The sequence below is a fragment of the Topomyia yanbarensis genome, chromosome 3 (assembly GCF_030247195.1).
Source record: "Topomyia yanbarensis strain Yona2022 chromosome 3, ASM3024719v1, whole genome shotgun sequence".
In the NCBI taxonomy this organism is placed as follows: Eukaryota; Metazoa; Arthropoda; class Insecta; order Diptera; family Culicidae; genus Topomyia; species Topomyia yanbarensis.
Genome location: NC_080672.1, coordinates 414198190 through 414223926, shown reverse-complemented (window position 1 = coordinate 414223926; position 25737 = coordinate 414198190). Strand labels below are relative to the sequence as shown.

The window sequence follows — 25737 nt, the reverse complement described above, 5'->3', positions numbered from 1 at the left end:
AGTAACAGCCACATTTTATTTACGTTGTACACGAAACAAATAAAAAACAACAAATCAATCGACACCCGGATGGGAAACACATCTAAAAGTCAAATAAGTATTTCCGTACCATACCTACATTCATCGTCTCATCGACAGGTTGTTCCATGTTTATTTTTCGTATATCGATGCGTTCTGTTTCGCTTCTTTTTTTTTATTCATTTCCCGTCAACTCGTCAGTTATTCAGTCAGTCACTCGTCAGGAACGCGATTTCCCAGTTCGTATATAGTGCAATTTTGATTACATTTTTTGTCGCGTAAGGCTACTAGATTTAATTGGTGCGTGTAGGGGTGATTTTATCACATTTTTTCGGTTGGCAATACCCCCAGGGCTTGCGAAAAAGGTGATTGTGTTGACAGTGCAGATTGTTTTGAAACAACTGGCGGCGACCTGTCGACACGGGTACGCCCCGTTGCATACGTTTTCCACGCGAATCTGTTTTGATATTGAAATCTAGAATGATTCCGGATAAGAACTCATGCATTAACAAAGCTAAATGATATAGTGCACGAATGGTATTTCTTTTACCGGTTTTTTTTTTCAGAAATGAAGCGAAATGTTTTGAACTGCGTAAAGAAAGTATGCTTAGCAAAAAGGCTTCATTTGTTGCATTATTTCCTCGGAAAACCGTGCCAAATTGTGGTCGTAATTCTGCTCGAGACAACGGAACTCGGTACCACTGAAAGTTTAAATCAGTACTTTAGATCTTTCACGAAAGATATGGACTCATGATTGGGTACTACTTTCGTTTTATTACAGTTACGGAACAGCGTTTTATGAGTTAGCGAAATTGCAGACACATTTTATGTGCGTAATATATTTTATACATGATAAGCGTCTCTCCTAATGACATGAGATCCACGCTTGGATGAGCAATGCTGATAATATGCCTATTTTCTGGTAACAATATTTTCACTCTTTGGAAACTCGACATACCTGTTATGTCTGGTTTTACTGCATCCGATACCCAAAATATTTATCAAACGTGTCAATTGACAAGTATAAAAATGCCATAATCATAGCGACTTTTATTAGTACAGCCTACTTTGGACTACCCTCTGCACAGTGAGGTGCATGTTCGGTTGAATGTAGGTAGCAGTGTTTTTCCGGGCAACGAATGACTCGTAAAACGGGAACCGAAAGGTGATCAAACATCCGGACGAAAAGAAAAGTCGCAAATCATGCAATCCTATAAAATACCCAAAACAGAACCCAACCGATCAAATCACGCCGGCTTACAGCGATAGCGCCCTGACTCTGGTACTTAAATCCATCCAAATTCCTCCTGCTTGCATGGTGTTAACCCGCCGGAACAAATAAATTTCACGCCATTTTAAAACATTGTTTGCATTGTTTCAGAAAATGACCTTAAAACTACCGTTCCTGATTACTTCCACGCTGCTGTGGCTCTACTGGATGAAGGTACCGGACGTGGCCACTTCGTACTGCTCGGTCACGTGTCACCGGTTTCAGCGAACCGAGAGGACCGCTTTGTACGAGTTCGTGACCTACAGTGAAACGGTGGACAAGGTTGGTGGTGGCTGTACAGTAGGGTGTCCCAAAATGACATCATGTTAAAAAAGTCATCGGGCTCATTTCTTAAATGAAAGGTTAGGGTATTGGGACAACTTTCTTCTTCGGAATGAGTTTGCTAAAACGCTTCGTACTGGTGGCGACTTTTGATTTTTTGAAAAATTGGCCGATTTTGGATAAAATTTCAAATTTATGCCTGTTGAAGTGGTCCTGAACTGTCTTAGATTTTTTTCAGCATTTTTAATTTTTCTGGAGATCCAAACGGAGAAGTTTGGTTAGTTAGTTTGTACAAATTTGGAATTATAAGAGCGGCAGGGCCATTAGAACTTAGTAAAAAGTGAAATTTTTGGTGTTTTTCAGTATTTTTTCTTCAAAACTGGGTATCTACAAAATTTTAAAAGTACAGAAAACACTTTATATAGTTGAGCCGAATTCATGGGCGTAATTTTGCTGAAGAAAGTGTATAGCTATGGCTAATGGGGTATGAGTTATTTAAGTTTTTGTTAGATAACCTTTTACATTTTTAGCAATTTATCAAAAATAATGCTGTTCCAAAAAGTAAATCAGTTCAAATGTGCTTTGACCACACATTGTTTTTCGAAAAATAGAAGAAAAATCATGAAAAATGACGTTTTCTGTACGTCTTTAGTATGTCAGGACGAGGTTTAATGAGCATCTGATGATTTTTTTTGTAACTTAAATTATAAAAATAATAACTTTGCTAATGACGCCAAGTCTCTAGTTATTTTTTGAAGAGTTAATTCTCCATAATTACTTCTAGGAGGCATCTTCAACAAAACGATTGTGTCAGAAGATGCGCTGTATTCTGTTGTAAAACTTTTTCGAGGATAATTGCCCCAAATTTGACTATTTCGGAATTATGTGATCTAAACAGTAAATATCAGTTTTTCAACACTCACCTCACTCTTCTGCATTTTTCTCCACTTCAAAGTTCCTAACATGAAAATAATACTTTATGTACAAAATGTAAGTACGTTAATCAATTCAACCTTCAAATATACGCCATAACTTATCACTAACTCGACATATTTGTTTAATTTTTAGTGATTTTCAAACCCGCTAGGTGGCTATTAGTATAGAAAATATTTTTTTAAAAAATCGTCAAATGCTCATAAAAATCGATTCTGATGTACTAGAGACTAGCGAAAAACGCCATTTTTCATCATTTTCCTTCTATTTTCCGAAAAATAATATGCGGACTAAGCCCACTTAAGTTGTTTTATTTTGCAGAACAGTGTTATTTTTTATGAATATCATAAAATGTCAAAAGGTTATTTAACAAAAACGTAAATAACTTATACCCCATTGGCCGTAGCTATACACTTTCTTCAGCAAAATTACGCCCCTGAATTTGGCTCAACTATATAAAGTGGTTTCTGTACTTTTAAAATTTTGTAGATACCCAGTTTTGAAGAAAAAATACTGAAAAACACCAAAAATTTCACTTTTTACTAAGTTTTAACGGCCCTGCCGCTCTTATAATTCCAAATTTGTACAAACTAACTAACCAAGCTTCTCCGTTTGGATCTCCAGAAAAATTAAAAATGCTGAAAAAAATCTAAGACAGTTCAGGACCACTTCAACAGGCATAAATTTGAAATTTCATCCAAAATCGGCCCATTTTTCAAAAAATCAAAAGTCGTCACCAGTAGGAAGCGTTTTAGCAAACTCACTCCGAAGAAGAAAGTGGTCCCAATACCCTACCCTTTCATTTAAGAAGTGAGCCCGATGACTTTTTTAACATGATGTCATTTTGGGACACCCTACTGTACAGTGTAGGTGTCTAGCGTACGTGTCATATCCTGAGGTGGGGACCATTTTTATTACGTTACGTTACACACGGCTCCGGCCTGGTTTTTATAGCATTCACAAACCGGTGATTCACGGGGTGAAAGGTGGGGTGTGCAAATTGGATAGGACTGTTACCGTAAACATGGTGAATTGGAATAGTAAAACTAAAGTTTACTGCTGGGAAAATTTGTTATTTTATAGTTATGCTTGTTTGTACATTCATTAATTTCTCATTCTTTGCTCTTCTAATTAAAAATTTTATTCGTTGCACTTTCTTTCACTTTGAGCTATTTACACTCTACTTCTCACTCTTTGGTTCTTGGAATGAAATCGAATGAACTTATTATTTCGTATTTTGAGTGCAAGATTGGAATTAGAATTGTTTTGGAATGAATTTGCATTTCCATCAAACATTGAGAATGGTTGAGGGAATGGTGTGGAATGCATGTGATAAAAAATAGAATTTCTCGAACGTTATACAGTGACCGCTCAGTTAACTCACTTCATTTGCTAGCATCTTGTAGAGATCATCGGCTTTCATTGGTTCGGTGTAGCGCATTCATTCAGTTATTTTTGGTTCAAATCCAATTTTAGTCGCAAATTCTCCCCCCTAGACTGAATTGACGGTATTACAAACATCCTCAAGCAATATTACTTGGATCATGTATATTATGCGTAAATCTCCATTTTAAATATCAACTAGAAAAATAGCCTTTCATATTCTATTGAACATAATTGTAGCTGTTCATGTTGATCTCTAACAGAAAGCTGGTTTAAGGTGTTGGTTTCAATACTGCATCGAGGAGGTCTGGAGGACCTTTTTTGTGTTTTGCTTGATTTTTCCAACTATAACCTGCCCGAACTCATTTTCAGCCATTAGTTAGTGTTTGTAATATTTGTATTTTTCATTTTTGTCTTCCTCAACTTTCATCTTAATTATTTTTGACCATTCTGTGCATGACAGTCACAATATCTAATGTGTTTCTTTAATGTATATTAGTGTGCTTCATCTTATCTTTACTAAATGTGTTGTTTCTTCTTTTGCTGATTCTGTCTCGGCGACACTCAAGAATAGACGAGAATATGCAAACATCCATACGGTTATGGAAACGCATTAGTAATGCGAAATTAGAAATGTGCTAGCATACACAACATGCAAATTCCCACACAATATAAAGAATGAGCACAATAGCATACAAACGCTCGAGCCTTTCGCGATAATACGAATCCGGTCACAAATACGATCATACACGCATACCCAGGGATGTAATGCACCTCAGAGTAAACAAAAGAGAAGAATAAAAAACACTCTGCACTTTTCATGCGAACTACCGCTCTTCTCTTTTACAATAAACCTCTTCACTCCGATGTGTGTCGCTCCCATACGTGCATTCTACTCCATGGCAGCACACCTCAAAGCGTAGAAATAAAGAGGCTCTTTAGTATTAATTTTGGTCCCACGTGCACAGGAGCAGAGAAGGCAACCAAAAAACATTTTAAAAACGTTCTTCCGATCAAACTTTGTCTGAATTGTAGTTTGATTCGCCTTCCTCACCTGCATGCCAGTGAGGGGAGGCATAAATTGTGCAGCTCTTGGTGCACAGATCTTTCTCTTTTTCGTTTTCAAGTTTCTCTTTGTACGGTCGTTCTGCACAGCGTAGTGTCTTTGTGCTGCTCTATTTTTCATCGGTGTATTACGCTCTTTGTGGCAAATAACAAGCCTGCGCATACCTACGCCCACCATCTCGCAAACTTATAAACTTTCAGGTTATTAAGTCAAAGTGGTTGACTTTTTGAAAATTTTAGACGTAGAGAAATGAACGATGAAATTGAAAGACGGATAGGTATTCTAGAGCGAATCAATTATATACTTAGAACGGAAAACAGGGGCTTAAAACTTATTGTATAAATGGTGACTTGAGCCAAAGGAAACTGAAAGTACGTTTGAAAAGTTTTTATTGAAAACAGTTCCAAAACTAAGGCAATACACAATTTATCTGATATAGGAAAGGCTATAGTGCATTGACAAATTATTGTTATGGAAATTGAATTTTATTATAAATTTACAAGTTACAATTTTCACCGTTGGAATTTTCAAACGGCGTCTGGTGGGTGCTCCTATCATGAAACTTGGAGCCGGATAATTGAAGCTACCCAAAGCAGATTCATACGATATGCGTTACGCCTATGCCTTAGAACGATCAGTGGAACCTGCTACCATACGAAGACCGTTGTCGATTATTAGGACTGCACTTTAGAAGAACGTATAGACACGCGTCGCAAGCCACCTTCGTATCTAAGCTTCTTCTGGCTGCTTCAGCGATTATAGCGACATCTTCGACTACGTCATAGTTTCGTAACCGTTTGTTGACACTTTGGGTCATTTCTTTTTAGTTTAGTTCATTAAAACTAAGTGACAGTTGGCCTTCAATTATTTAAATACAAATACCAGAGAATGTCGAAATTCGGTAAAAATCTCCGGATCATGCAGGCGATTTGTAGATGTGGAGAAACGGTTGAACTCCTATTTAACTCGAGTTTATAATATTTTCAATTTAAATGATAGTAGGGTAAGGTGGGGCAAATCCCACCTAGTAAATGGTTTTGGTTGTAAAATTTCTCATTTTACATCGGATCAAGTCGTTTTATATACCAAATTAAAGGTTAGACTCCTGGGCAACTTTCTGTATATAGCATTTTATTTAGATCTTCGGAGTATCTTGAGATATGAGCGTTTTACGAAAATGTTCATTTTTGCTGTTTTCAAAAATGGTGGGGTAAGCCCGACCCCCTATGTTTTTGGTTGATTTAGTGCAGATATTACTCAAATTTTATGGTTTTTCAATGATAAATAAATGAATGTTGTGTTATTGAATTGTAACATGAAGAAAATGGAGTTCAATATTAATCTTGGAATGCTAAAATCACGAACAGTAGCACGTAATGATATTCCCATTTGCATCGGAGCAATTGCTCGACGAATACTATAATCATCACGGTTTTGTGTCTTTCGTTTGCAATTATGAACCATTTCATAAAAATAATAAATAATAACAATAAAAATTCTTAGCAAAAAAGCGGTCGGATTTACCCCAACATTTTGAGGTCGGATTTGCCCCACCGCGTCATTTTTCATTACGATGCAATTAAAAAATATATGAAAAAGGTTAAACTAAATTCATCTATGCACATTGTAGGACTTAAATCAAAGAATTTAAATCCACTTACATTTATTATGCAATCACTTTAACAATCAGAAATATCCTGTAGTCAATGATGCACAAAAGTCAAATCAAAAATTGTTAAAACACACTTTTTGTCGTATGAGCATCTTAATGTAGACTAATAAAATGCTGTCATACCACCATTATGATTATTTTCGATGCTCTACACGACAACATTGATATTAGTTCGCGTAATGCTTCTGATTTTCGGTAACAGAGGGGGGTCGGGTTTACCCAACGGTCGGATTTGCCCCACCTTACCCTACATTAAACATTATTTTCAGAAATATTACCAGACAAGTGAGAACAACTAATTATTTATCTTTTTAGGTATTCACATATTTTCACAGATCCTATTTTTTATGAAATCGATGCTTTTTAAATCATTAGACAGGCTGATTTTTCTAGTTAATTCTTCTACTAGATCTTTGAACCTGTGGCAAAAACCAAACTAGTAATTTCGCTTGTTAACATGTAAAGTGTCTGCTAAAAAAATCTCTACGAACCATAAATATTAACTTGCAATCTTGCAAAACCGTTGGGACTCGATAGGATTACCAAGATTAAGCAAATATTAAATTTGAGCACACGCAGCTTATAGGTTTAGTTTCCGAATTCATGGATTTTTGAACAATATAAAAAATATGTTTCTATGAATTAATCTACCAAACTCACCCGAATTTTATCTATTAAAGGACTGTACTCTTAGCACTGATAACTGTTATCTCCTAATTTACGTAAATTTTGTTAAATGTAACATTGATGACCCCACCAAAATAACTAGAAACTATAAATATGGGTGCGCTCATTAATTTTAGCATCACAATGGCTTCCGATAAATCAAAGAGAACACATCACACCTGCTTCTCCTGTGCCGAAGAAACTTTGTTTTAGGTTTCTCTTTTTTTAAAGTACGATTCATTTGTAAGCGGATGTGACACTAATCTGTTCAGTTATTGGTTCGTTTTCATTATCAATATTGGAAGAGATACATGACTTCTTGAAGAAATCTGTAATGCTTTTCGATTACAGGTTTGTTTTACTAAACTTTGGGGAAAATTTCAGTTAATACTACGTTCACACTAGTGTATACAAAAGATAGAAGAGATGCTCTTTATGTGTCTTAGATTAGCTGATTCTTTTTTCCCTTCACCGTGATTTCTGATCATCTATCTCATTTTATTCCAAAACGAACCAAAAACGTACAAAGAGTCTGTCATATACTGAGGACACGAAATCGAAATGATTGGACTTATAGATTCAACCAGTCACAACATTTTAGTCGCAACAATGTTTTAATACGGAACGAATTTCTCGCATGAAAATGAAATTAAGTGCCAATGAAAATGATATTGCGTTAAAATGACGCGAAAACAAAAACTGTCGTCTCGGCTATATCGTCCTCAGTAATTTCTTTTTTTCCCAAATTTTTTTTGTTAACGGTCTTTGAGTCAAGTTGTCAACTTTATTAGCACTTAATTAGCATATATATTTTTCAATATTAAGAGCCATAGTACTCAAGGGAGAGCAAGGAGTTGAAGAAAGAAAGTTTAGAACAGCGTGGAAAGGGTCATATGAGCAATCTTAGAGTTTCCCGGCGACATAACCCTTTGTCTGATACCGCAGGAGTCAGGATCTTTTGGCATTAGAAATGCGAATCATCTGAGTCTGCGGCATATCCGTGCGAGCGTAAATAATAGCTCTGTACTTCATGCTGTCGGTACCGACAAAAAGTTAAGTCACGGAAAACTTCCACACTAACCCTTCATTTGAGTACTAACAGTTACAAGGATCAGCTCTAGAACTGAAGTTATTGCATATTTATTATGCGAGTTTCGGCAAAGCAGTCAATAAAACAGCAAAAACGATTTGTTGTTTCAATGTCCGACAGTTTCGGTGAATGTATTTCACCTTTTTCAAGGATTAGAAAAAAAAATTGAAATACATTCACCGAAACTGTCGGACATTGAAACAACAAATCGTTTTTGCTGTTTTATTGACTGCTTTGCCGAAACTCGCATAATAAGTATATACCCACAGTCGTTAAACATACACCTAGAAGTTATTGCAGTTAGTCTGATTAGATTCCAATGGAGCAGTGCTGCCAGGGACAGTTTAAGTTGACGACGTAAAATATTTTTTTCACGTATCTTCGTTATGTTACAATATTATTGAAAACTCATAAAACTTATCAATTTAGAGTGCCTTTGGCTACGTTTTGCATGCAAATTGGCTATTGTTAATATTGTAGGAGAATTGCATTGAGCGCTGGAAGGTAAAAATTGAGCAGCTTCTAGCACTGCGATGGAAGCACCTATCTTTATGAAAAATGGCTTTTCCTGTTTCTTGACACAACGGTTTTCGTAACCCTAAATCTACAAACTGGGACCTCTTTTTGGAAAACTTGGTGACTAAATTTCATGGATATTTTCCAACAATTAGTCAACTAGACGACTTAGACGACGTCGTGGATACGACAAACTCATTCATATTAGCATCCTACGAAGAAGCTTGTCCACTTCGTACTGTTAAATCGACTAGGGGAACCCCTTGGTGGAGGGCTGAGCTTGAAAGAATGAAGAAAGTTATGAGAAGAGCTTGGAACCGGCGTCAGCGTGATGACTCCAGGGCTTTCAGGTCAGCTCGTAGTGCATATAAGAAATGTCTTAGATCTGCAGAACGGGCTGGCTGGCAAAGCCTATGAACTAATGTCTCCAGTCTGAACGAGGCTAGCAAATTAAATAAAATTCTCTCCAAATCGAATGATTTTCAGATGAACTCCTTAAAAACCAGAGATGGTGTTTATGTGACGGACGTAAAAGATGTTCTTAATTGTCTCTTCGACACACACTTTCCAGATTGTATCGATCCGGAGTTGAACAATGTTCACAGATCTCATTCTGGTGATTCGGACTCGTGGGCGTTAGCATGCACATTGGTTTCCACTGAATCGGTCAAGTGGGCAGTTGACAGCTTTGCAAATCACCCGGAAAAGATGGAATACTTCCCGTGCTACTGCAAAAGGGATTTGATATTCTTAAACATGTCTTGAAAAAGATTTTGCTTTCCAGTCTTGCTACCGGATATATCCCGAAAGCATGACGAGAAATGACTGTTAGATTTATTCACAAAGGGGGGGGGGGGCGCTCAAGCTATGAAGAAGCCAAGAGTTTTAGGCCTATCAGCTTAAGTTTTTTTCTTCTGAAAGCTTTGGAACGGATAATCGATCATCACATCAGGAACGCTAGTTTAGTTGAATATCCACTGCACAAAATGCAACATGCATATCAGTGTGGGAAATCCACGATCACTCTGCTTCATGATGTTGTTTACAACATTGAGAAAGCTTTCTCGCTCAAGCAATCTGGCTTGGGTGTATTCCTAGATATTGAGGGTGCTTTTGACAATGTGTCCTTCCAGTCTATTCTGGAAGCGGCGCGTGGTCATGGGATACCTGCATGTATCTCGGATTGGATAAACGCAATGCTTAGTAACCGCATGCTTTGCTCGTCACTGCGACAGGCTGAGATACGGAAGTTGAGTATTTGCGGTTGTCCTCAGGGCGGCGTTCTGTCACCTTTGTTATGGAACTTGGTAGCCGACGGCTTGTTGAAGAAACTCAATGAGCTTGGATTTCCAACCTACGGGTTTGATGACGATTACCAAATACTAATTACTGGATTTTGCATAGGAACAATCTTTGACTTAATGCAACAGGCATTAAGAGCTGTCGAACAGTGGTGTCGACAAGTTGAACTATCAGTTAACAGTTAACAGTTCTTTTCACGAAGAAGCGAATAACAACCGGGATTCGTCCCTAGCAGTTCTTTGATTCTGAGCTACTGTGTGCAGATCAAGTCAAATACGTTGGAGTCATATTGGATTCCAAACAGAATTGGTCTGCTCACGTTGAGTTCAGAGTGAAGAAAGCGTGCATGGCCTTCGGGCAGTGCAGACGAACTTTTGGAAAGACCTGGGGTCTCAAACCTAAATACATCTATTGTATTTACACGACAATTGTACGTCCAATACTGTCATACGGATGCCTTGTGTGGTGGCACAGGGGAGAGGTGATGACAGTCCAGTCAAAGCTAAACCATCTGCAAAGAATGGCGCTCATGGCGTTGACTGGTGCTTTCACCACGACTCCGACTGCTGCTCTTGAGGCACTTCTAAATATCAAACCATTACACATACACCTCAAACAAGAAGCACTATCATGTGCATACAGATTGCAGGTTACTGGGCTTTGGAACAGTAATCATGTTGATCTTGCTACCAATCATACACGATTGTGGTCACAAATGGTTACATGGGGTGATGATATTCTTGCTCCCAGCGCTATTACACTCACATGTAGTTTTCCTTACAGGACATTCCATGTGAAGATTCCCTCTCGAGAGGAATGGTTGTCTGGCTTTATGGAAAGACAACAACAAACGCAAGTGGTCTGTTACACTGACGGTTCTCTGATGGAAGGACGGGCTGGTACTGGTGCCTACTGTCGTAAAATGAGATTGGAACAAGCTCACTCACTAGGTAAATACTGTACTGTATTCCAAGCAGAAATCTTTGCGATTATGTGCGGGGTACAAACGGCCCTTCAACTGAGTTTGTCCGGCATAGTTATAAACGTCTGCTCCGATAGTCGATAGAGAAATGACGGCAGTGATTGCGTGCCGAACCCAAATCGAAGAACTAAGCATTGACGACACTATCTACCTTGTCTGGGTGCCCGGACATTGCGGTATTACTGGAAATGAATGGGCTGACGAATTGGCCAGGGCAGGTTCAGCGATTGACTTCGTTGGTCCTGAGCCCGCGCTGCCAATTTCGACAAGTTGGATAAAGGAAAAAATACGGTCCTGGGCTTCGTCCGAGCACCGCAATTATTGAAGAAATCTACAAACGTGTCACCAAACAAAGGCGTTTCTAGAACAATCATGCCCAGTGGTTTCGAAAAATCTCTTACATTTTTCGAAGCTCCACTGCGGTATGCTGACCAGGGCTTTAACCGGCCACTGCAAACTCAATTATCACATGGTAACTGTTCAGCGCGCTGAGTCTTTTTCATGTGATCTTTGTGAATCCGACTACTGAACCTCATATCATCTGATATGCAACTATCCAGCGGTAGCGCAATTGCGATTTCGAGTTTTCAGCCGTCCTTATATAGACGAAACCATGTTTGGACGACTGAAACTCAGAGACATACTAAAGTTTCTTATCCAATGTGGTAAAGAGCTTTAGGCATATTCGCAGGCAAGTTGAACTACTTGTGAGTTTAACTTACCTGTTGTTTATTTTTGTTTTGTGCTGTTATTTTTCCCACCCTTCCAATTCTACTTCTCCACACCTCCTTGTCCTTTCCTTCCGCTCAGGAAATGATGAAAACACACGGTAAGGCACAAATCCCCGACTATATAAGCGAAACGTGCTATTCAAGCTAATATATTTTGATTCCTGATTGTAACTTCCGTAGTCTGGGCGGTGGTCAGCTACTTTCGTCCGTGTCCCTTATCACCTATTTTTATTAAGAGATTAATCATCAATGCAAAAGACACGAAGTGTATTTCTTCCAAAAAATAATTCTCCATGATAACTTCTAGAAGAATTCATTACTCAAATTATTATTTCAGAAGATGTGCGGCTTATGTTGGAAAACCTCTTCAAAGTTGTAAAACTTCAAAGATGACAGTTTCGGAATTATGTCTGTTTGAGACTAACTTCGACTTTGACCAAACCAACTTTCTGGCTACGCCACTGATTTCGAGTAAGTGGAAATAAAGCCTTTCTACATTTGTTCACAAGAAACTTCTTCGAATACTGCCTATCTATTATAATGCTTATTATTCACCTTGTCATTAATAGGTATATTTCATTATTGGTACATTTAAGGGTTCATCAATGTTGGGAATCGAAAAAGTTCAGGAATTTTGATCATGGTCTCTTTTCAATATTACGTGCACCCAGTGCACTAACGCGAATGACGGAAGATTAGCGAAGAGTTTCACGAAAAAAAAACTGTTCTTGCTATGATAATTTTTCCTAACGAGTTTTGAAAGTTTTTTAATTTGTTTTTTTTTTTAGAATTGGGATTAGCAATAATGGTTTAAATCAAAGATAGTACCTGGAAGTTTCAGATCGATTGGTTCAACGGTATTCGAAATATGTTGCTCATTGTCAGGTCGCTTTTCGAAAAAGTCGATATCGAAATAAAGTTTGGAGTATTCACGCATGTACTGCAGAGGTAGCGTGTTATCAAGAGCTGCAATTTCAGTTCGAAGTTCTCAAATGCTTTGAAAATTTTAGTAAACGCTATTGGGAGTATGTTCTTCAAGTAAACGCAATAATTTTATTTCTCGGCCCTGAAATAACATATATAGCCCCTTTAGGAAAATTTAGTTTCTTCTCATTTCACTATTAGGTTTATTAAAATCCTTTTTTAATAAAAAATCGATTGATTTGGTTTTTGATTTTGCTGCGATTCCCCGTTTTTTTCTCAGTGAGCAGGGGTTAACGGTTCCATAACCACTGCACACACTTTGCAATGGCTGTGCCTAGTACCCCCAAATTAACAGCGAGAATCATGAGCGAAAAAGCAAACGACTAAAAAATGAATACACAATCATAACTCGTAAGCATTGGAAGCAAAAAAGAACATCAGAGAGCGATGATGACATAGGCGAAAGAGGTTTTAATTACCAACGCAGCAAGTAATTGTCTGTCGATAAAATGGATCAAATTGAAAACTTTTCAATTTGGCCATTAATTAATTTATTGACGTTGAAGGAAATTTCGCAATTTGGCTAAATCTCATATCGACATTGATTAATTCTTCCTAATTAGAGATACCGCTTTCAGGTCCAGTTTCAGGTCGAAAATACCGGGTTTTCTGCATCTGTTTCAAAGAGTAGTGTACCATAAGTGCGTAACACGCCAATGTATGTGAATTGCTTATTTTCAATACAATTTTTCTACGGACAAAACTGGTGATGATATACATACATATCTTGTGAAATTTACAATTTCTGTCAAAAATATGCAATAATACCCCTTGAACGCGATAACTTGTTGCATTAAAGTGGATAGGGGAAGTTGCGGTAAAACGCACCCGGGGGCAAAATGAACCCCTTGCTTATATCGAAAACTGCTGAAAATTTCTAGAAAAGAGTAACACCAGTCGGAAGTCCACCATAGTAAACATACACTGGCAAAGTTTGATAACCGTACATCAATAGCAGCTCGAGAAATAAACAATAAACAATAACGTGCTCTTCTCATGTAATTGTTGTGGCTCGTGCAACAAGGATTTCCAGCGCTTATAAATACTGTTTTACTATTATATCTGTACATTCCAGTTCTTTTTTACCGTTCTTCATTATTCTGTCGCACTATATACGAAAAATCTACTAAATAGTTACTTTTGGCTAATTTTAGATCTTTGCTCCATCGGGGGCAAAATACCCTATGCTTGTATTATACTGATTTTTTAATCAAAAACAGAAAAATCGTTCTGAAAACCTACTAATTGCATACCCTAAGGCTATTTAATGGCACACTTTGGTGAAATCCCGTCAGAAAACAAAACTACTTGCTTGTTCACCGAGCATTCTGCCCCGTTGTTGCGGTTCATTCTGCCCCGTTGTTCTGGTGCATTTTACCCCCGCACAGGTGCATTTTTCAAAGAGTAATTTTAAATGATTTTGAAAAATTGAATATTTTTCATGTTTTTGAATATTTTGCAAATCGTTATGGAAAATGTTGGCTAAACGATATCATTAATTAAATTCTCCCAATTGATGTTCTATAGCTAAGTTATCATCATATTTCCTTAGAGGGTGCGTTTTACCCCATTTTCCCCTATATAGGATACGTACGAAAATGCGTATGCGTCGCAACCTCACATGATGTACCATAACTTGTTTACGATTTCGGAACACGATATACGATTACATATATAGATCATCGATAAAGAAGGTCAAAATATAAGCCCAGCACATAAGCACATCAAACACATATAACTGTGCAAAAAAACGGAGGACGGATATGAAGAGTCCATTTCATCGTCGTGCCACAGAGTGCGTTTGAAACCGCTTGTGCAGAGAGCCTGCCAAACCAGATCTTTCTTAGCTAACTTTGACAGTTTCACATGCTTGAAAATGTCTTCCCTTTCGGTTGTCGTACAAAACTCTACCCAGGAAGCTGTTGGAAATCTGTCTTGATATAGTTTTCGTCGTTCATAAAGCATAGTAATGGCTCGATTATACGACGAGTGGGCTTATGAAACTAGCGCCTTACCAGATGAAACGACTTACAAGAGGCGGCTACGCTGCCTTTGTATGCAAAAGTGACGTAAGCGCCATTTTGGTCAAATTTCATTTTTTTAATATTTCTGAGTTCTCCACAAAAATCCACGGCTTTCAGTGTAATTGTCTTTAAAAAAATTATGCAAAATGGCCTTTTAAAACGAGAAAAACAAAGTGACGTAGACGCCATTTTTTTTACCAAAGTGACGTACCGGTGCAATATAGTATTGAAGGTACAGTAGGATTCCGTTTTTGGCAACAATTTTATTTTTTTCAGTTGCCAAAACCGGAACCGTGCCAAAAATGGAACCTTATTTTTAAAGTTTGGATTTTCAATTTACGACTTCAAAAATGTTTCAAGAATTTTTAATCATATGTGAAGTGTAATGAGATGAAAGAAAAAATAATTAAATTCAATTTTATTCATGATTTTATCAAATTCAGACGTCGTACAGTGGCCCGAATAGAAATGTACAGTAACAAAACCATGATTTTCACTGTGACAGTACAGTAATTTTACAATAATTTACAGTAAGTTTTAGTGTTATGCTACAATACAAAAACATTAAACTTTAACGTTTTTACTGTAAATTTCAATGTAAAATAGACTTTTACAGTGAAAAAGGGGGGTGGTTATGTATCTTAACATTAAAAAAATCAATTTTTCTCCATACATTTTTTTCTCGAAAACAGTAAAATTTAATGTGAATGCACTGTATCAGTTTTTTGCTGAACAGTGAAATTTATTGTTAAATGAAATTTTATTGTAAATCTACTGTGAGAACTTGGCATCGAACAATGTTGAAACTGTAATAACTATAATCTTTATTGTTTTATGATTGTTTGTAGGGTAAATGCTATTGTAAAATTCTATCCGGGGGGGCAAGCTTTCGACGCTCAAAACCACTACCGCCCTGGGTATATATCCTGGAGGATTAGTGTCTTTAGCAAAGTATCTTAGATGGAAATGATCATTATTTTGACAACTTTGGTTTTGATCTAGACAAGTAGAAACTGATCTAGATCAGTTCTATCTTTTGATAGAGGTGTTCTATCAAAAAAAATTCTTTGGCAAAGTTATTTGTTTTGATATTTCTAACACATGTACTGAAGACATTTATACTTTATAACCTATGTAGATGGCGCTACATAACATTTAAAAAATACTCTAGAAATTGAATTTTAACATTTGCTTATGAAAAATATATCTAGAAATAAATATTTTATTCCTAAATTTTCAAAAATATACAATAATAAAAATGCTTCAAAGTGTGATAAATGTTATCATGACATTTTAAGGTTGTTTTCATCAAAATCGTTGAAAAAATATGTTCCAAAAAATAACCCATGAAGCGGCAGACGGCGGCAGCTGAAATTTTGTTTGTGACTAGTAGAAACCTTTAACTTCATAACCACGAAGAGAAAAAAGTGGGGCAAGGTGGGCCTTTTGCAGACAAACGAAATGAAGAAAAAAATATAATTCAAGTGAAATACTTCGCTAGAGAATTTTTGAGTAAACTAATATATATGCAAATATTTACTTCAAGTATAATATTTCGAACTAAGAAAAAATTTATCGAGTAATTTATAAGGGATCATCCATAAATGACGTAGCATTATATGGGGGAGGGGGGAGTTTTGTATTTTGTGATGATGTGTGACGACAGGGGGGGTAGGGGGTCATGTCATGCTACGTAGCTTTTTTAAAGGAGAATAGAAAAGAATTTTTAAAAAAATTTACGGTGACAAGGGGGGGCAGGGCCACCGTCAAGCTACGTAATTACCAGGGGGGGGGGGGGGGGGTATTTAGAGGTTTGTGACGAAATGCTACGATGGGGGAGGGGGGTGTTAAAAATCACTCAAAAAATGCTACGTCATTTATGGATGATCCCTAAAGTAATCTGATTCAAATGACTGCTGTGTTTAGCCTCTCTGCAGTTTTCTAAATTGTAGTTAACTCATAAGGCTGTGCTTATTCTTTGCAAGAAATGTTTATCAGTCAGTTGTCAAAATAATGCTCATTTTCATCCAATATATTTTTCCGAAGACACAAATCTTTCAGGATACATACCCAGGGCACTAGAGGATTTGAGCGTCGAAAGTAGCATTCTGCTCACTGTGCCGTCCTGTAGAATTCTCATAATCTTCGCACACTTTTCGAGTGCAATTCCCCTCATTACGAATATGTAAAATAGCATTTAATTCGAATCGCTTTTCTTCGGCCACTGACCTTAAAACTTGAACAATTCACTGAATGGTAGTGTTGATTTCGCTCCTGGGGCTGTTATGTCTTCTTTCTGAAAATTATTGAACAATTTGTTTAAAAAACACAGCTCTTTTAAAAAAATAAATAAATTTATTGCCTCTCCATAACTAATCAATCATTGATCTTTCAAATGGAATTGATAGATTGAAAATCGAACTGCAATGCTTGAAGATATTTAGGTTTGAACAAAACCATTCTTGCCTTTCTCATATAAAGAAAGGCTATGCAATCACTGTAAAAATCGACTTTTTAACCGAGGCCCGGAGGGCCGAGTATCATACACCATTCGATTCAGTTCGTCGAGATCGGCAAATGTCTGTGTGTGTGTATGTGTGTGTGTGTGTATGTGTGTGTGTATCATTTAAACTCACACAATTTTCTCAGAGATGGCTGAACCGATTTTCGCAAACTTAGTTTCATCTGAAAGGTATAACGTTCCCATAAGCTGCTATTGAATTTTTAGTTGATCCGACTTCCGGTTCCGGAGTTACGGGTTGAAGAGTGCGGTCACACAGCAAATTCCCATATAAACTGGTACCACCATGATGTTCAAATGATGTAAAACATATTAAAATTGATGTAACATTACTCTAGTTTGCGGGTCTGGATCACTAATGATCAATCAAAGCAGCTTTGACCACATTGGCCACCTATGACGGTTCATGACGCCCTCGGGGAACCCGCCAAGTTCCTAAGCTAATATCACACCCATTCCACAACGAATTATCTACCGATTTTTACGAACTTAATTTCAAATGAAAGATACAGTAATGCCATTGACTGCTGCTGAATTTCATTCGGTTCTGACTCTTGCTTCCGGAGTTACAGGGGTGTTAGTAAGGATACACTGGAATTTCCCATATAAATCGGTACAATCGTAATACCTCAGAGGCTAAAAACTATTGAAATGGTCACCAAATTACTTCTAATCGTAGATCTAGATCACTGATTGCCAATCAAACATTCTTTGAATATATTGTCCACTATCGACGATTCCGGAAGTCCGGAATTCCGGGCATATTCCACAATTAAAGTCACATCGGTTCATCGGTGATGACTGAACCGATTTTCTCAAACCAAGTCTCAAATGGAAGGCAAAATATGCAGTTGAGTATTGCGTAGCCGCCCCTTCCCCCCCTCCCCACCTTGCCCTTACACCTCCCTTCTTCATCACTCCCCTCTTCTTGGATCACCCTCACGCCCAGATTTGCTTCATCCACCCCGTATACCGAAATAAGATGAAGGATTTCTGACGCATCCTCCACACCCACTCTACTAAACCCCCATTCCCTACACGTTCAAACGCATTCCACCAACCTTTGCAAATAATAATCACATGAATATAACATTGAACTCATGCTTATTAAGCTAATTAAATATTATTCTTTTGCCTTTTTTATATAGAAAGGTTATGCAATTGCTCCAAAAACCGACTTTCTAACCGAGGCCCGGAGGGCCGAGTCCCATATAACATTCGACTCAGTTCGCCGAGATCGCAAAATATCTGTGTGTATGTATGTGTGTATGTGTGTATGTGTATGTGTGTATGTATGTGTGTGTATGTGCGGATTTGTTAACAAAATGTCCCCATCGGTTACTCGGAGATGGCTGAACCGATTTTTACAAACTAAGATTCAAATGAAAGGTATAATATTCCCATAGGTTGCTATTGAATTTCATTTTCAACCGACATCTTGTTCCGAATTACGAGTTGAAGAGTATGTTTACAAAACAAAATTTGTTGATTTGTCCACATCGGTTTCTCGGAATTTTCTGAACCGATTTTGACAAACTTGATTTTAAATGAAAGGTCCATCAGCTGCTGTTGAATTTTGTGTGGATCCGAGTTCTGGTTCCTGAATTACAGGGTGATACGTACGATCACGCAGCAAATTCCGATTGTAACGAATTTTGCGATGAATGTAAAAAGGTGATTTTTTTCCAAAATGTGCACAACTGTTGAATTTGTAGATCTAGGTCCCCAACAGTCATTCAAAGTCTCTTTGGCCACACTGGCCACCATCGACGGATCCGGAAGCATCCAAAGTCAGAATAACGGTTATATTGGTTTCTCGAAAATGGCTAGATTTGCTCAACTTAGTCTCAAATGAAAGGTGTTGCGTCCCCAGAAACTGATATTAAATTCCATCTCCATCCGACTTCCAGCACCGGAGTTACGGGTTGTGGAGGTCGATCACATAGAAAACTCCGATTCAAACCGATACCGTGATGAATGCAAAAAGGTGCTCTTATATATACTTACCAAGTGTAATAAGAATGAAAGACATTTCCATAAAGTTATATTGTACGAACCAGCTATTAAATCATAATTTGGAGAAATGAGAAAGGCACAATTGCACCTCTAGGTGGATTAAAACAGGTTTTGTTATAAAAATCACTTGCAACTTGTCCATGTTATACATAAATAATGCATCTCTACACTTATTGTAATGATAAAAAACAACACGTATAGTGTAGAATATAGGTAACCCTTAAATGCATAACACTATTTTAACACAACATTGCGAAAAACATCTCAAAATTATCACAGTAATGTATTGAAGCTGAGTCAATTTTCACAATTTTTTAAAAAATGATTAGCGTCTTTGAGGGTTAATATGACTCCCATGTTTGGAAATGAAGTCAAATGTGATATCAATTGATACAAAAAAATATCTATTGCACATTTCTAAAAGACTTATTATGACAAACTAAAATGTTGCCAAAATCGGAGTGTGCCAAAAAGGGAGCATGCCAAAAACGGAATCTTACTGTATATTTAACAAAGTAAAACAATTTATTCTTAAGCTGTTGTATCATAAGTAATGTCGGAAGCGAGACAAGCACCATTTTGTGATGTAAATGGATAGGGTGGTGTTATAATTAGGCTAGGGTGGTATTCAAATTAGATTTTTAGCACGATAAATTTTTTTAACCATTTATATTTTATAAAGAAGTCTCCTGTGCAAGCTCGAATGCTTATTTAAAGCAACAAGCTTAGTCTTTTTCAACATGGATTTTTCATACCACAAGAATGTACGAATGTATCTTGGTGAAAACTTTTGTTCAAAACCTTGACCGCTGTTGTTTTATATTTCATCATTTTTTCGCCATTGGTACCCAACCAATTAATTTCAAAACCAATTCCAACCAAAACACCGTCAAATGAAATGGAATTTATTCAAGTCTCATAAACCGTGAGTTGAACTGTTCACATATCCGGCTCCAAATTTATACGAAAATTTCATGGGGTCAGTCCGAGGCAATGTTGAGCCAGTTTCATTAATTTTTCAAAGTATAGCATGAAAACTTGTATTAATATAACATGAACATTAATAAATTGTATATATAAAGGCTCTAAATTAATTATGAAACCATCTGAGAGACTTTGTGGATTTAAAATGAATAACCCATACTTGTGAAACGTTTGTACCTGAATGCACCTGTTATTCGACACGCTTGATCTACTAAAAATGCAATCAGATTAAGACCAACTCCAGAATAACCGTGTACTAGGAAGACTTCAAATGTGCTTGAATAGTTTATAGACAACCTATATGATGTATTTTGATGTGCCGTGTAACAGGAATATTCACTAAAATAATTACCAAAGAAGCCGGAAACCGGAATTACCAGGACCAGTCGTTAAGTGGAACACTGTATCCAAATGTCTTCAAATATGATTGTATCACAGATCACAGAATTTGATGTGCCGCATGACAGAAATAATTGTTTGGTCCGAACTTCCATATTCCAGAAATGTTAATAAAGTGTCCCTATTTGACATTGAATTTGTATTGTCCATAAATTATAGGGTTGATATTATTTGATATGTCGCATGACAGAAATGTTTAACAGAAACGTTTCATCCCGGATGACTTTACATGTGATAGCATTGTTCGTAGAAAACCGAGCTGGTGCACCTTGATGTGCCGCGTGACAGGAATATTCACTTAAAAATTCGTCCTTTGAAAAGAAATCTGGAATCACCGAATGTGTTGTAAAGTTTCTCCGTGTTTCCGGATGTCTTTACATGCCATCGTTAATGTGCCGCATGGCAGGTATCTTCAAGTATAAATGTTTCACAAACATGGGTAGCGCATTCCGAATTCACTAGGACTTCCAACCCAGAACCGCTTCCACGTTGCCTGACAAAGGCCTACATGATACCAAAATGAAGTCATAGTGTTCAAATGTAGGATAAAATATACAACACATTTTATAATAAAGCCTGACTTGCACGGAACATCCAAAACTGACCATCTGACCAGACAACCACATATAGTCGGAAACTTGAATGAATTCATAATCATTTGCAGATAATTCAGTTGAAACGGTTGATAATATACAACACGTTTTACCCGGTACTATTGGTTTGCATACGTACGTCAAATTGCATAAAAAGAGTTAAACGAAATCGCTATTTTTTGCAAAAGTGACGTTAGCTAAATTTACAAGGTTTTTGCAAAAAAGTGAAAATTTAAGCAATTGGCTATTATCTACGATGGATTGTACACATTTTGTACAGAACAGATAGTTGAAACATTATTCGTGCTTTTGAAAACATCACGAAACACAAAAATTGGTTTCCTGAAAAATATTTCTATTGGCGCTAACGTCAGAATTGCATAAAAGGGCAGTAACGGTGGACTGGCCATATTGTCAGAATTCCGAACGATAACACGATATAATGTATCTCGAATTAAGTGAGTGTTTCGAACTTATCTCAAAATATTTTTCTTACAAGTTGTTTCAACAAAAAATACTACTTTGGCACCTTCAGAATCTGTCCTGTTTAGGTCACGGACCTACCATATCCGTAGAAAGTCAAGGAAGTGCATTTCGAATTTGTCTCTTTAGTAACTAGCAGATCGACTTTGCACAAAAAAAAACACGCTAAAGCCAAAACTAAAGATCACATTTGTTCACAACCAAAAAGTTGCTCGCGGGTGAAGAAATTCTAATTGCTAATGAGAGACACGTGTCGATACTACTATGATCCAAGTCGGCCTACCAAGCACTGATGAGACGTCAAACGCAAATGCTTAACTTAGTAAAGTTTCATGTATTGTGTTCATTATTCACATATGCGTTTAAATCATTTTTTTAGGAATTTATTTTGAAAAATACAATAACTGAGTCCAGAATCTTCAACGCCAGATTCATCAAAAATTTACTATATACTATTTAACTCTTCACTCTAAAGTTTTTCGTTCATCTACATTCTACTATACTTTGCTCTCGATTATTTACTATACTACTCAAATCTCCTATTTCTGCTGTACAACAGGTATTTAATGTTAGTTTAAAAATGGAGTCACGCAACATATGATGGAATTCCAAAATTGTACCAGTAAAGTTATTCATTAGTAATAACTCTTAATTCTCACGAGAAGGCACAATACAATTACAACTCTTCACACCTTATCTCTTCCTTATAATGTATCAAATTAACATGAGCTTCTCTTCCGATGAAGAATATTTTCAACTATTCATGTCGACATTCGATAACCGTTTGACTTTGATAATTTCAACATGGCCTGCTTTCCAATCGCACAAACGGACGCTCGTATCGAATTCCAACCACACAACCCAATTGACCTAATTGTGGTGGATTGGCTCGCTCCTATGCTGTGGTCTATATGTGTGTCCGACCGTCACCAAAACGGCAATGCGACATCCAAAGTGGCTAAGTTTGGCATCATTTGTGGCCACCGACCAGCGACCGATAGGGATCGGAAAAACGTACAAAGTTATTATGGGTAAGTGGCTTGTTATCGTACTGTCGATTGACGCTATAGAATATTGGTTTTTATTACCATTACAGACCAAACAATTCTTCACTTCAATATAACGGACCACATCGCAGGCGAACATATCGCACTGGAAGCACCAAAGAATGTCCTCCACCCGCGGTTAGAATTATGGTTCTTCACCAATTCGCCAACCATTTGTGACCGAACCTCAGCCACCGATGACGGTAGTGGAAGTTTAAGGGTTACAGCACCACGACAATCACCGCTGTCGTCTTCATCATCATCATCATCATCGTCATGCGGTGTGGTTGAATTACAACCGCAAACCAATCATGATTACGGTACCCGGCAGGATCCGGTCGGATGGTGTGGAACAGCGACTGCAGACCGGACCGCAAATGTCATTAGTGGTGGTGTGAAACACCATCGACATCGTCGTCATCAGCATCATCATCATCATCATCATCATCGTGAACTCCGACAGCGGTCCCGGCATCGCAGCAGTCTGGAATTGAGGTTTTATTTCAAACATAATTCATTTTTATTTCAGGTGATTATGAAACCTTTCAGCAGGCGACGCTTCTTTCAGCCTTATTTCCGTAGAAGATAGTGTATATAGGTACTAAGCAGTAGGCTACGGAGTGTCTGTTAGCTTATTCGAAAAGGGTTTTGCTGGTCGGTAAATGGAGTGTTCCTCCGGTATAGGACTGTACTAATAATTATGAAGCATACTTACACAAAAATGTGGAACTTTTCAACTAAATGCTTACCGCGGTAAATCCAATTTAATACTATTTCGCATAGACCTAATCAGTTTTATCAGCTACGATGTTGAATTTGTCGCATCGATTGTCGAGTCACTTTGTCAGAAAGCGCCAGCTCCTGTGATCGAAGCAATGTTCAGCGTGCTGCTAATACTGTCCGTGGCTGAGACGATGGTGACTTCAACTAACCTAGGAGACCGTCCTCTGAGCGAGATCTGTTCCCCGCAGTGTTTGCCAAGTTGCTTCGAAGAAATCGCTCATTGCTACTTCTGGGCCTGTCCGGATGTTTGCTGTACTCGAGCAGTTCAATGTAACAGGCGTAAATTCTGGGGAGCCATAGTTTGATGTTTCTTGAAAGATTTCCTCTAATTTTGGGAGATCTTACAGACAAGTTGTTGAAAGTTACATCTTGGTGGAAATGTTTGAAATAAATTGTGATACATAGATGTAGTGCTAGCGTTTATAAAAACCTTTCCTCAATGTGCCTAGTAGTAGATATTATGACAGACCCTCTCGTTTAAAATCATTAAACAATTTCAGCGCACTCTTGGATCGCTGATGCGTCATGTTCTGCAGCGACAGTTTCGAAGGTCACTTCGACATTTGGAGCTCATTTTGAACAACATGAATGGATACCGAATTGGCGAATAGAATAGTTTTTTTTTGCAGGAACAACTACAGTATGTATCTATATTTTTGTTATTTAATACTATCAGAAACCAATAAAAAATTGACACATTTTTGAAAGTTTCAACCATGTAGTTTGAGTTTATTTTCAATAAAAAATGTTGAACATTTTTGACAACAGTTCTCAAGAATGAGTTGAACAAATTTAAGACTGGCTTGGCATTGGGGCGTAAAGAAAACTATGAAAATTCACTTTGAACAGAAATTCTAGACGAACTGTTGCTCTTCAAGAACAGATGTTGATAGTAAACAATGGATACAAATTTTATTTTTCGTTTACAACTGAGAACTGTTTGTCCGGATTTTCCTCTGAAAATGAAATTTGACTTCCCTCCAAAGTCAATTTTGACGCCAAAATCCTAAGTTATTTAAGAATTATTACACTCAAATGTCACACACCAGCTAAATTTAAAGATTTAGGAACTGATGCACGATTACCCAGAATTCAATGAGAGATGCATCAAAATCACCCTGCACCTTCCTCAAAGTACGATTACACGTACTTGTGAAAACCTTGTAATGCAAATCGAATAAAAACTATGAGGAACGTTCACCACAACACAGTCATACTCGTATCTAATGCTGTAGAAAATCCACATTTACTTTATTTGCCACAGGAATGTTCGGCTTTAAATCACTGATAAATAAGCCCGTTAGAAGCAACACCTCTAAGTATCGGGATCAACAGTCTAACTACCGTTTCGGAAGGATGAACTTTACAAACCGAATACTGCTTCTAGTGCGAGTATTCGTACTAAGAATTATTATTCTCACGACGCCACCCAGCTGCGCTTTGTCTTCTAAGGAACTGCGACGACTTTGTGACCCTGAGTGCCGACCACCCTGTTTCTTAAATCTAACCCAATGCTTTGGTAGTACCTGTCCTATACTGTGCTGTGAACACTCGAAGGAGTGCAGAGATTATCATCCGTGATGAGTGCGAGTTAATGTATGCAATTTTGCTGGAAATAAAAATTTATAATTGGCACGTGGGAATTTGAGTTTCATAGTTATGTACTGTTGTTTGAGAATGAATGATTCTTTGGATAAGAGGTATGTTAGCAGGCATTGCACACATATTCAGCGTTCCATCTCCATTATCCAGACCAAGGAAGTATATTTGTTATTCGAGATTTCTCAAATACTTACTATTTTAAGCCACCTAATTACAAACTTCGTTGATGGATGGACAAACATTACTACTCTAGAAGACAATTGTCGAAGTAAGAATTGCTTCTCTCGATCGCCACAAGATGTTCGAATTATTTTTTTGACTGTTTTTCGTTGTTCTTTCGTTTGTTTTATTTTGGCGAAGCTAATCGGAATAGAAATTATTTGCGACGAAA

General features: G+C 37.4%; 1 protein-coding gene across 10 annotated transcripts; it reads left to right on the top strand.

Moving 5' to 3' along the window:
- LOC131686774 (uncharacterized) lies at positions 1-24458 on the top strand. Of its 10 annotated transcripts, none has more exons than XM_058970766.1 (6): positions 156-383; positions 1081-1183; positions 1400-1570; positions 22871-22946; positions 23012-23490; positions 24245-24458. In XM_058970766.1, the coding sequence occupies exons 3-6, from the start codon at positions 1403-1405 to the stop codon at positions 24353-24355; spliced, it is 834 nt and encodes a 277-aa protein (XP_058826749.1). In that variant the 5' UTR covers positions 156-383; positions 1081-1183; positions 1400-1402; the 3' UTR covers positions 24356-24458. The 10 variants fall into 10 exon arrangements, with proteins under 10 accessions (XP_058826743.1, XP_058826752.1, XP_058826742.1 ...); XM_058970765.1 differs by having other exon boundaries at positions 157-383; positions 1081-1300; XM_058970760.1 differs by lacking the exons at positions 156-383; positions 1081-1183 and adding an exon at positions 1-138.
- Positions 24459-25737: the final 1279 nt, after the last annotated feature.

What these genes read in the sequence shown, in the direction of transcription:
- LOC131686774 (XM_058970759.1), top strand. Translation starts at nt 147, where the DNA reads ATGTTTATTTTTCGTATATCGATGCGTTCTGTTTCGCTTCTTTTTTTT. An exon ending in GTCAGGAACGCGATTTCCCA is followed by an intron (nt 258 to 1,399) that starts GTTCGTATATAG and finishes GCATTGTTTCAG; the next exon opens with AAAATGACCTTAAAACTACC. An exon ending in AACGTACAAAGTTATTATGG is followed by an intron (nt 22,947 to 23,011) that starts GTAAGTGGCTTG and finishes TTACCATTACAG; the next exon opens with ACCAAACAATTCTTCACTTC.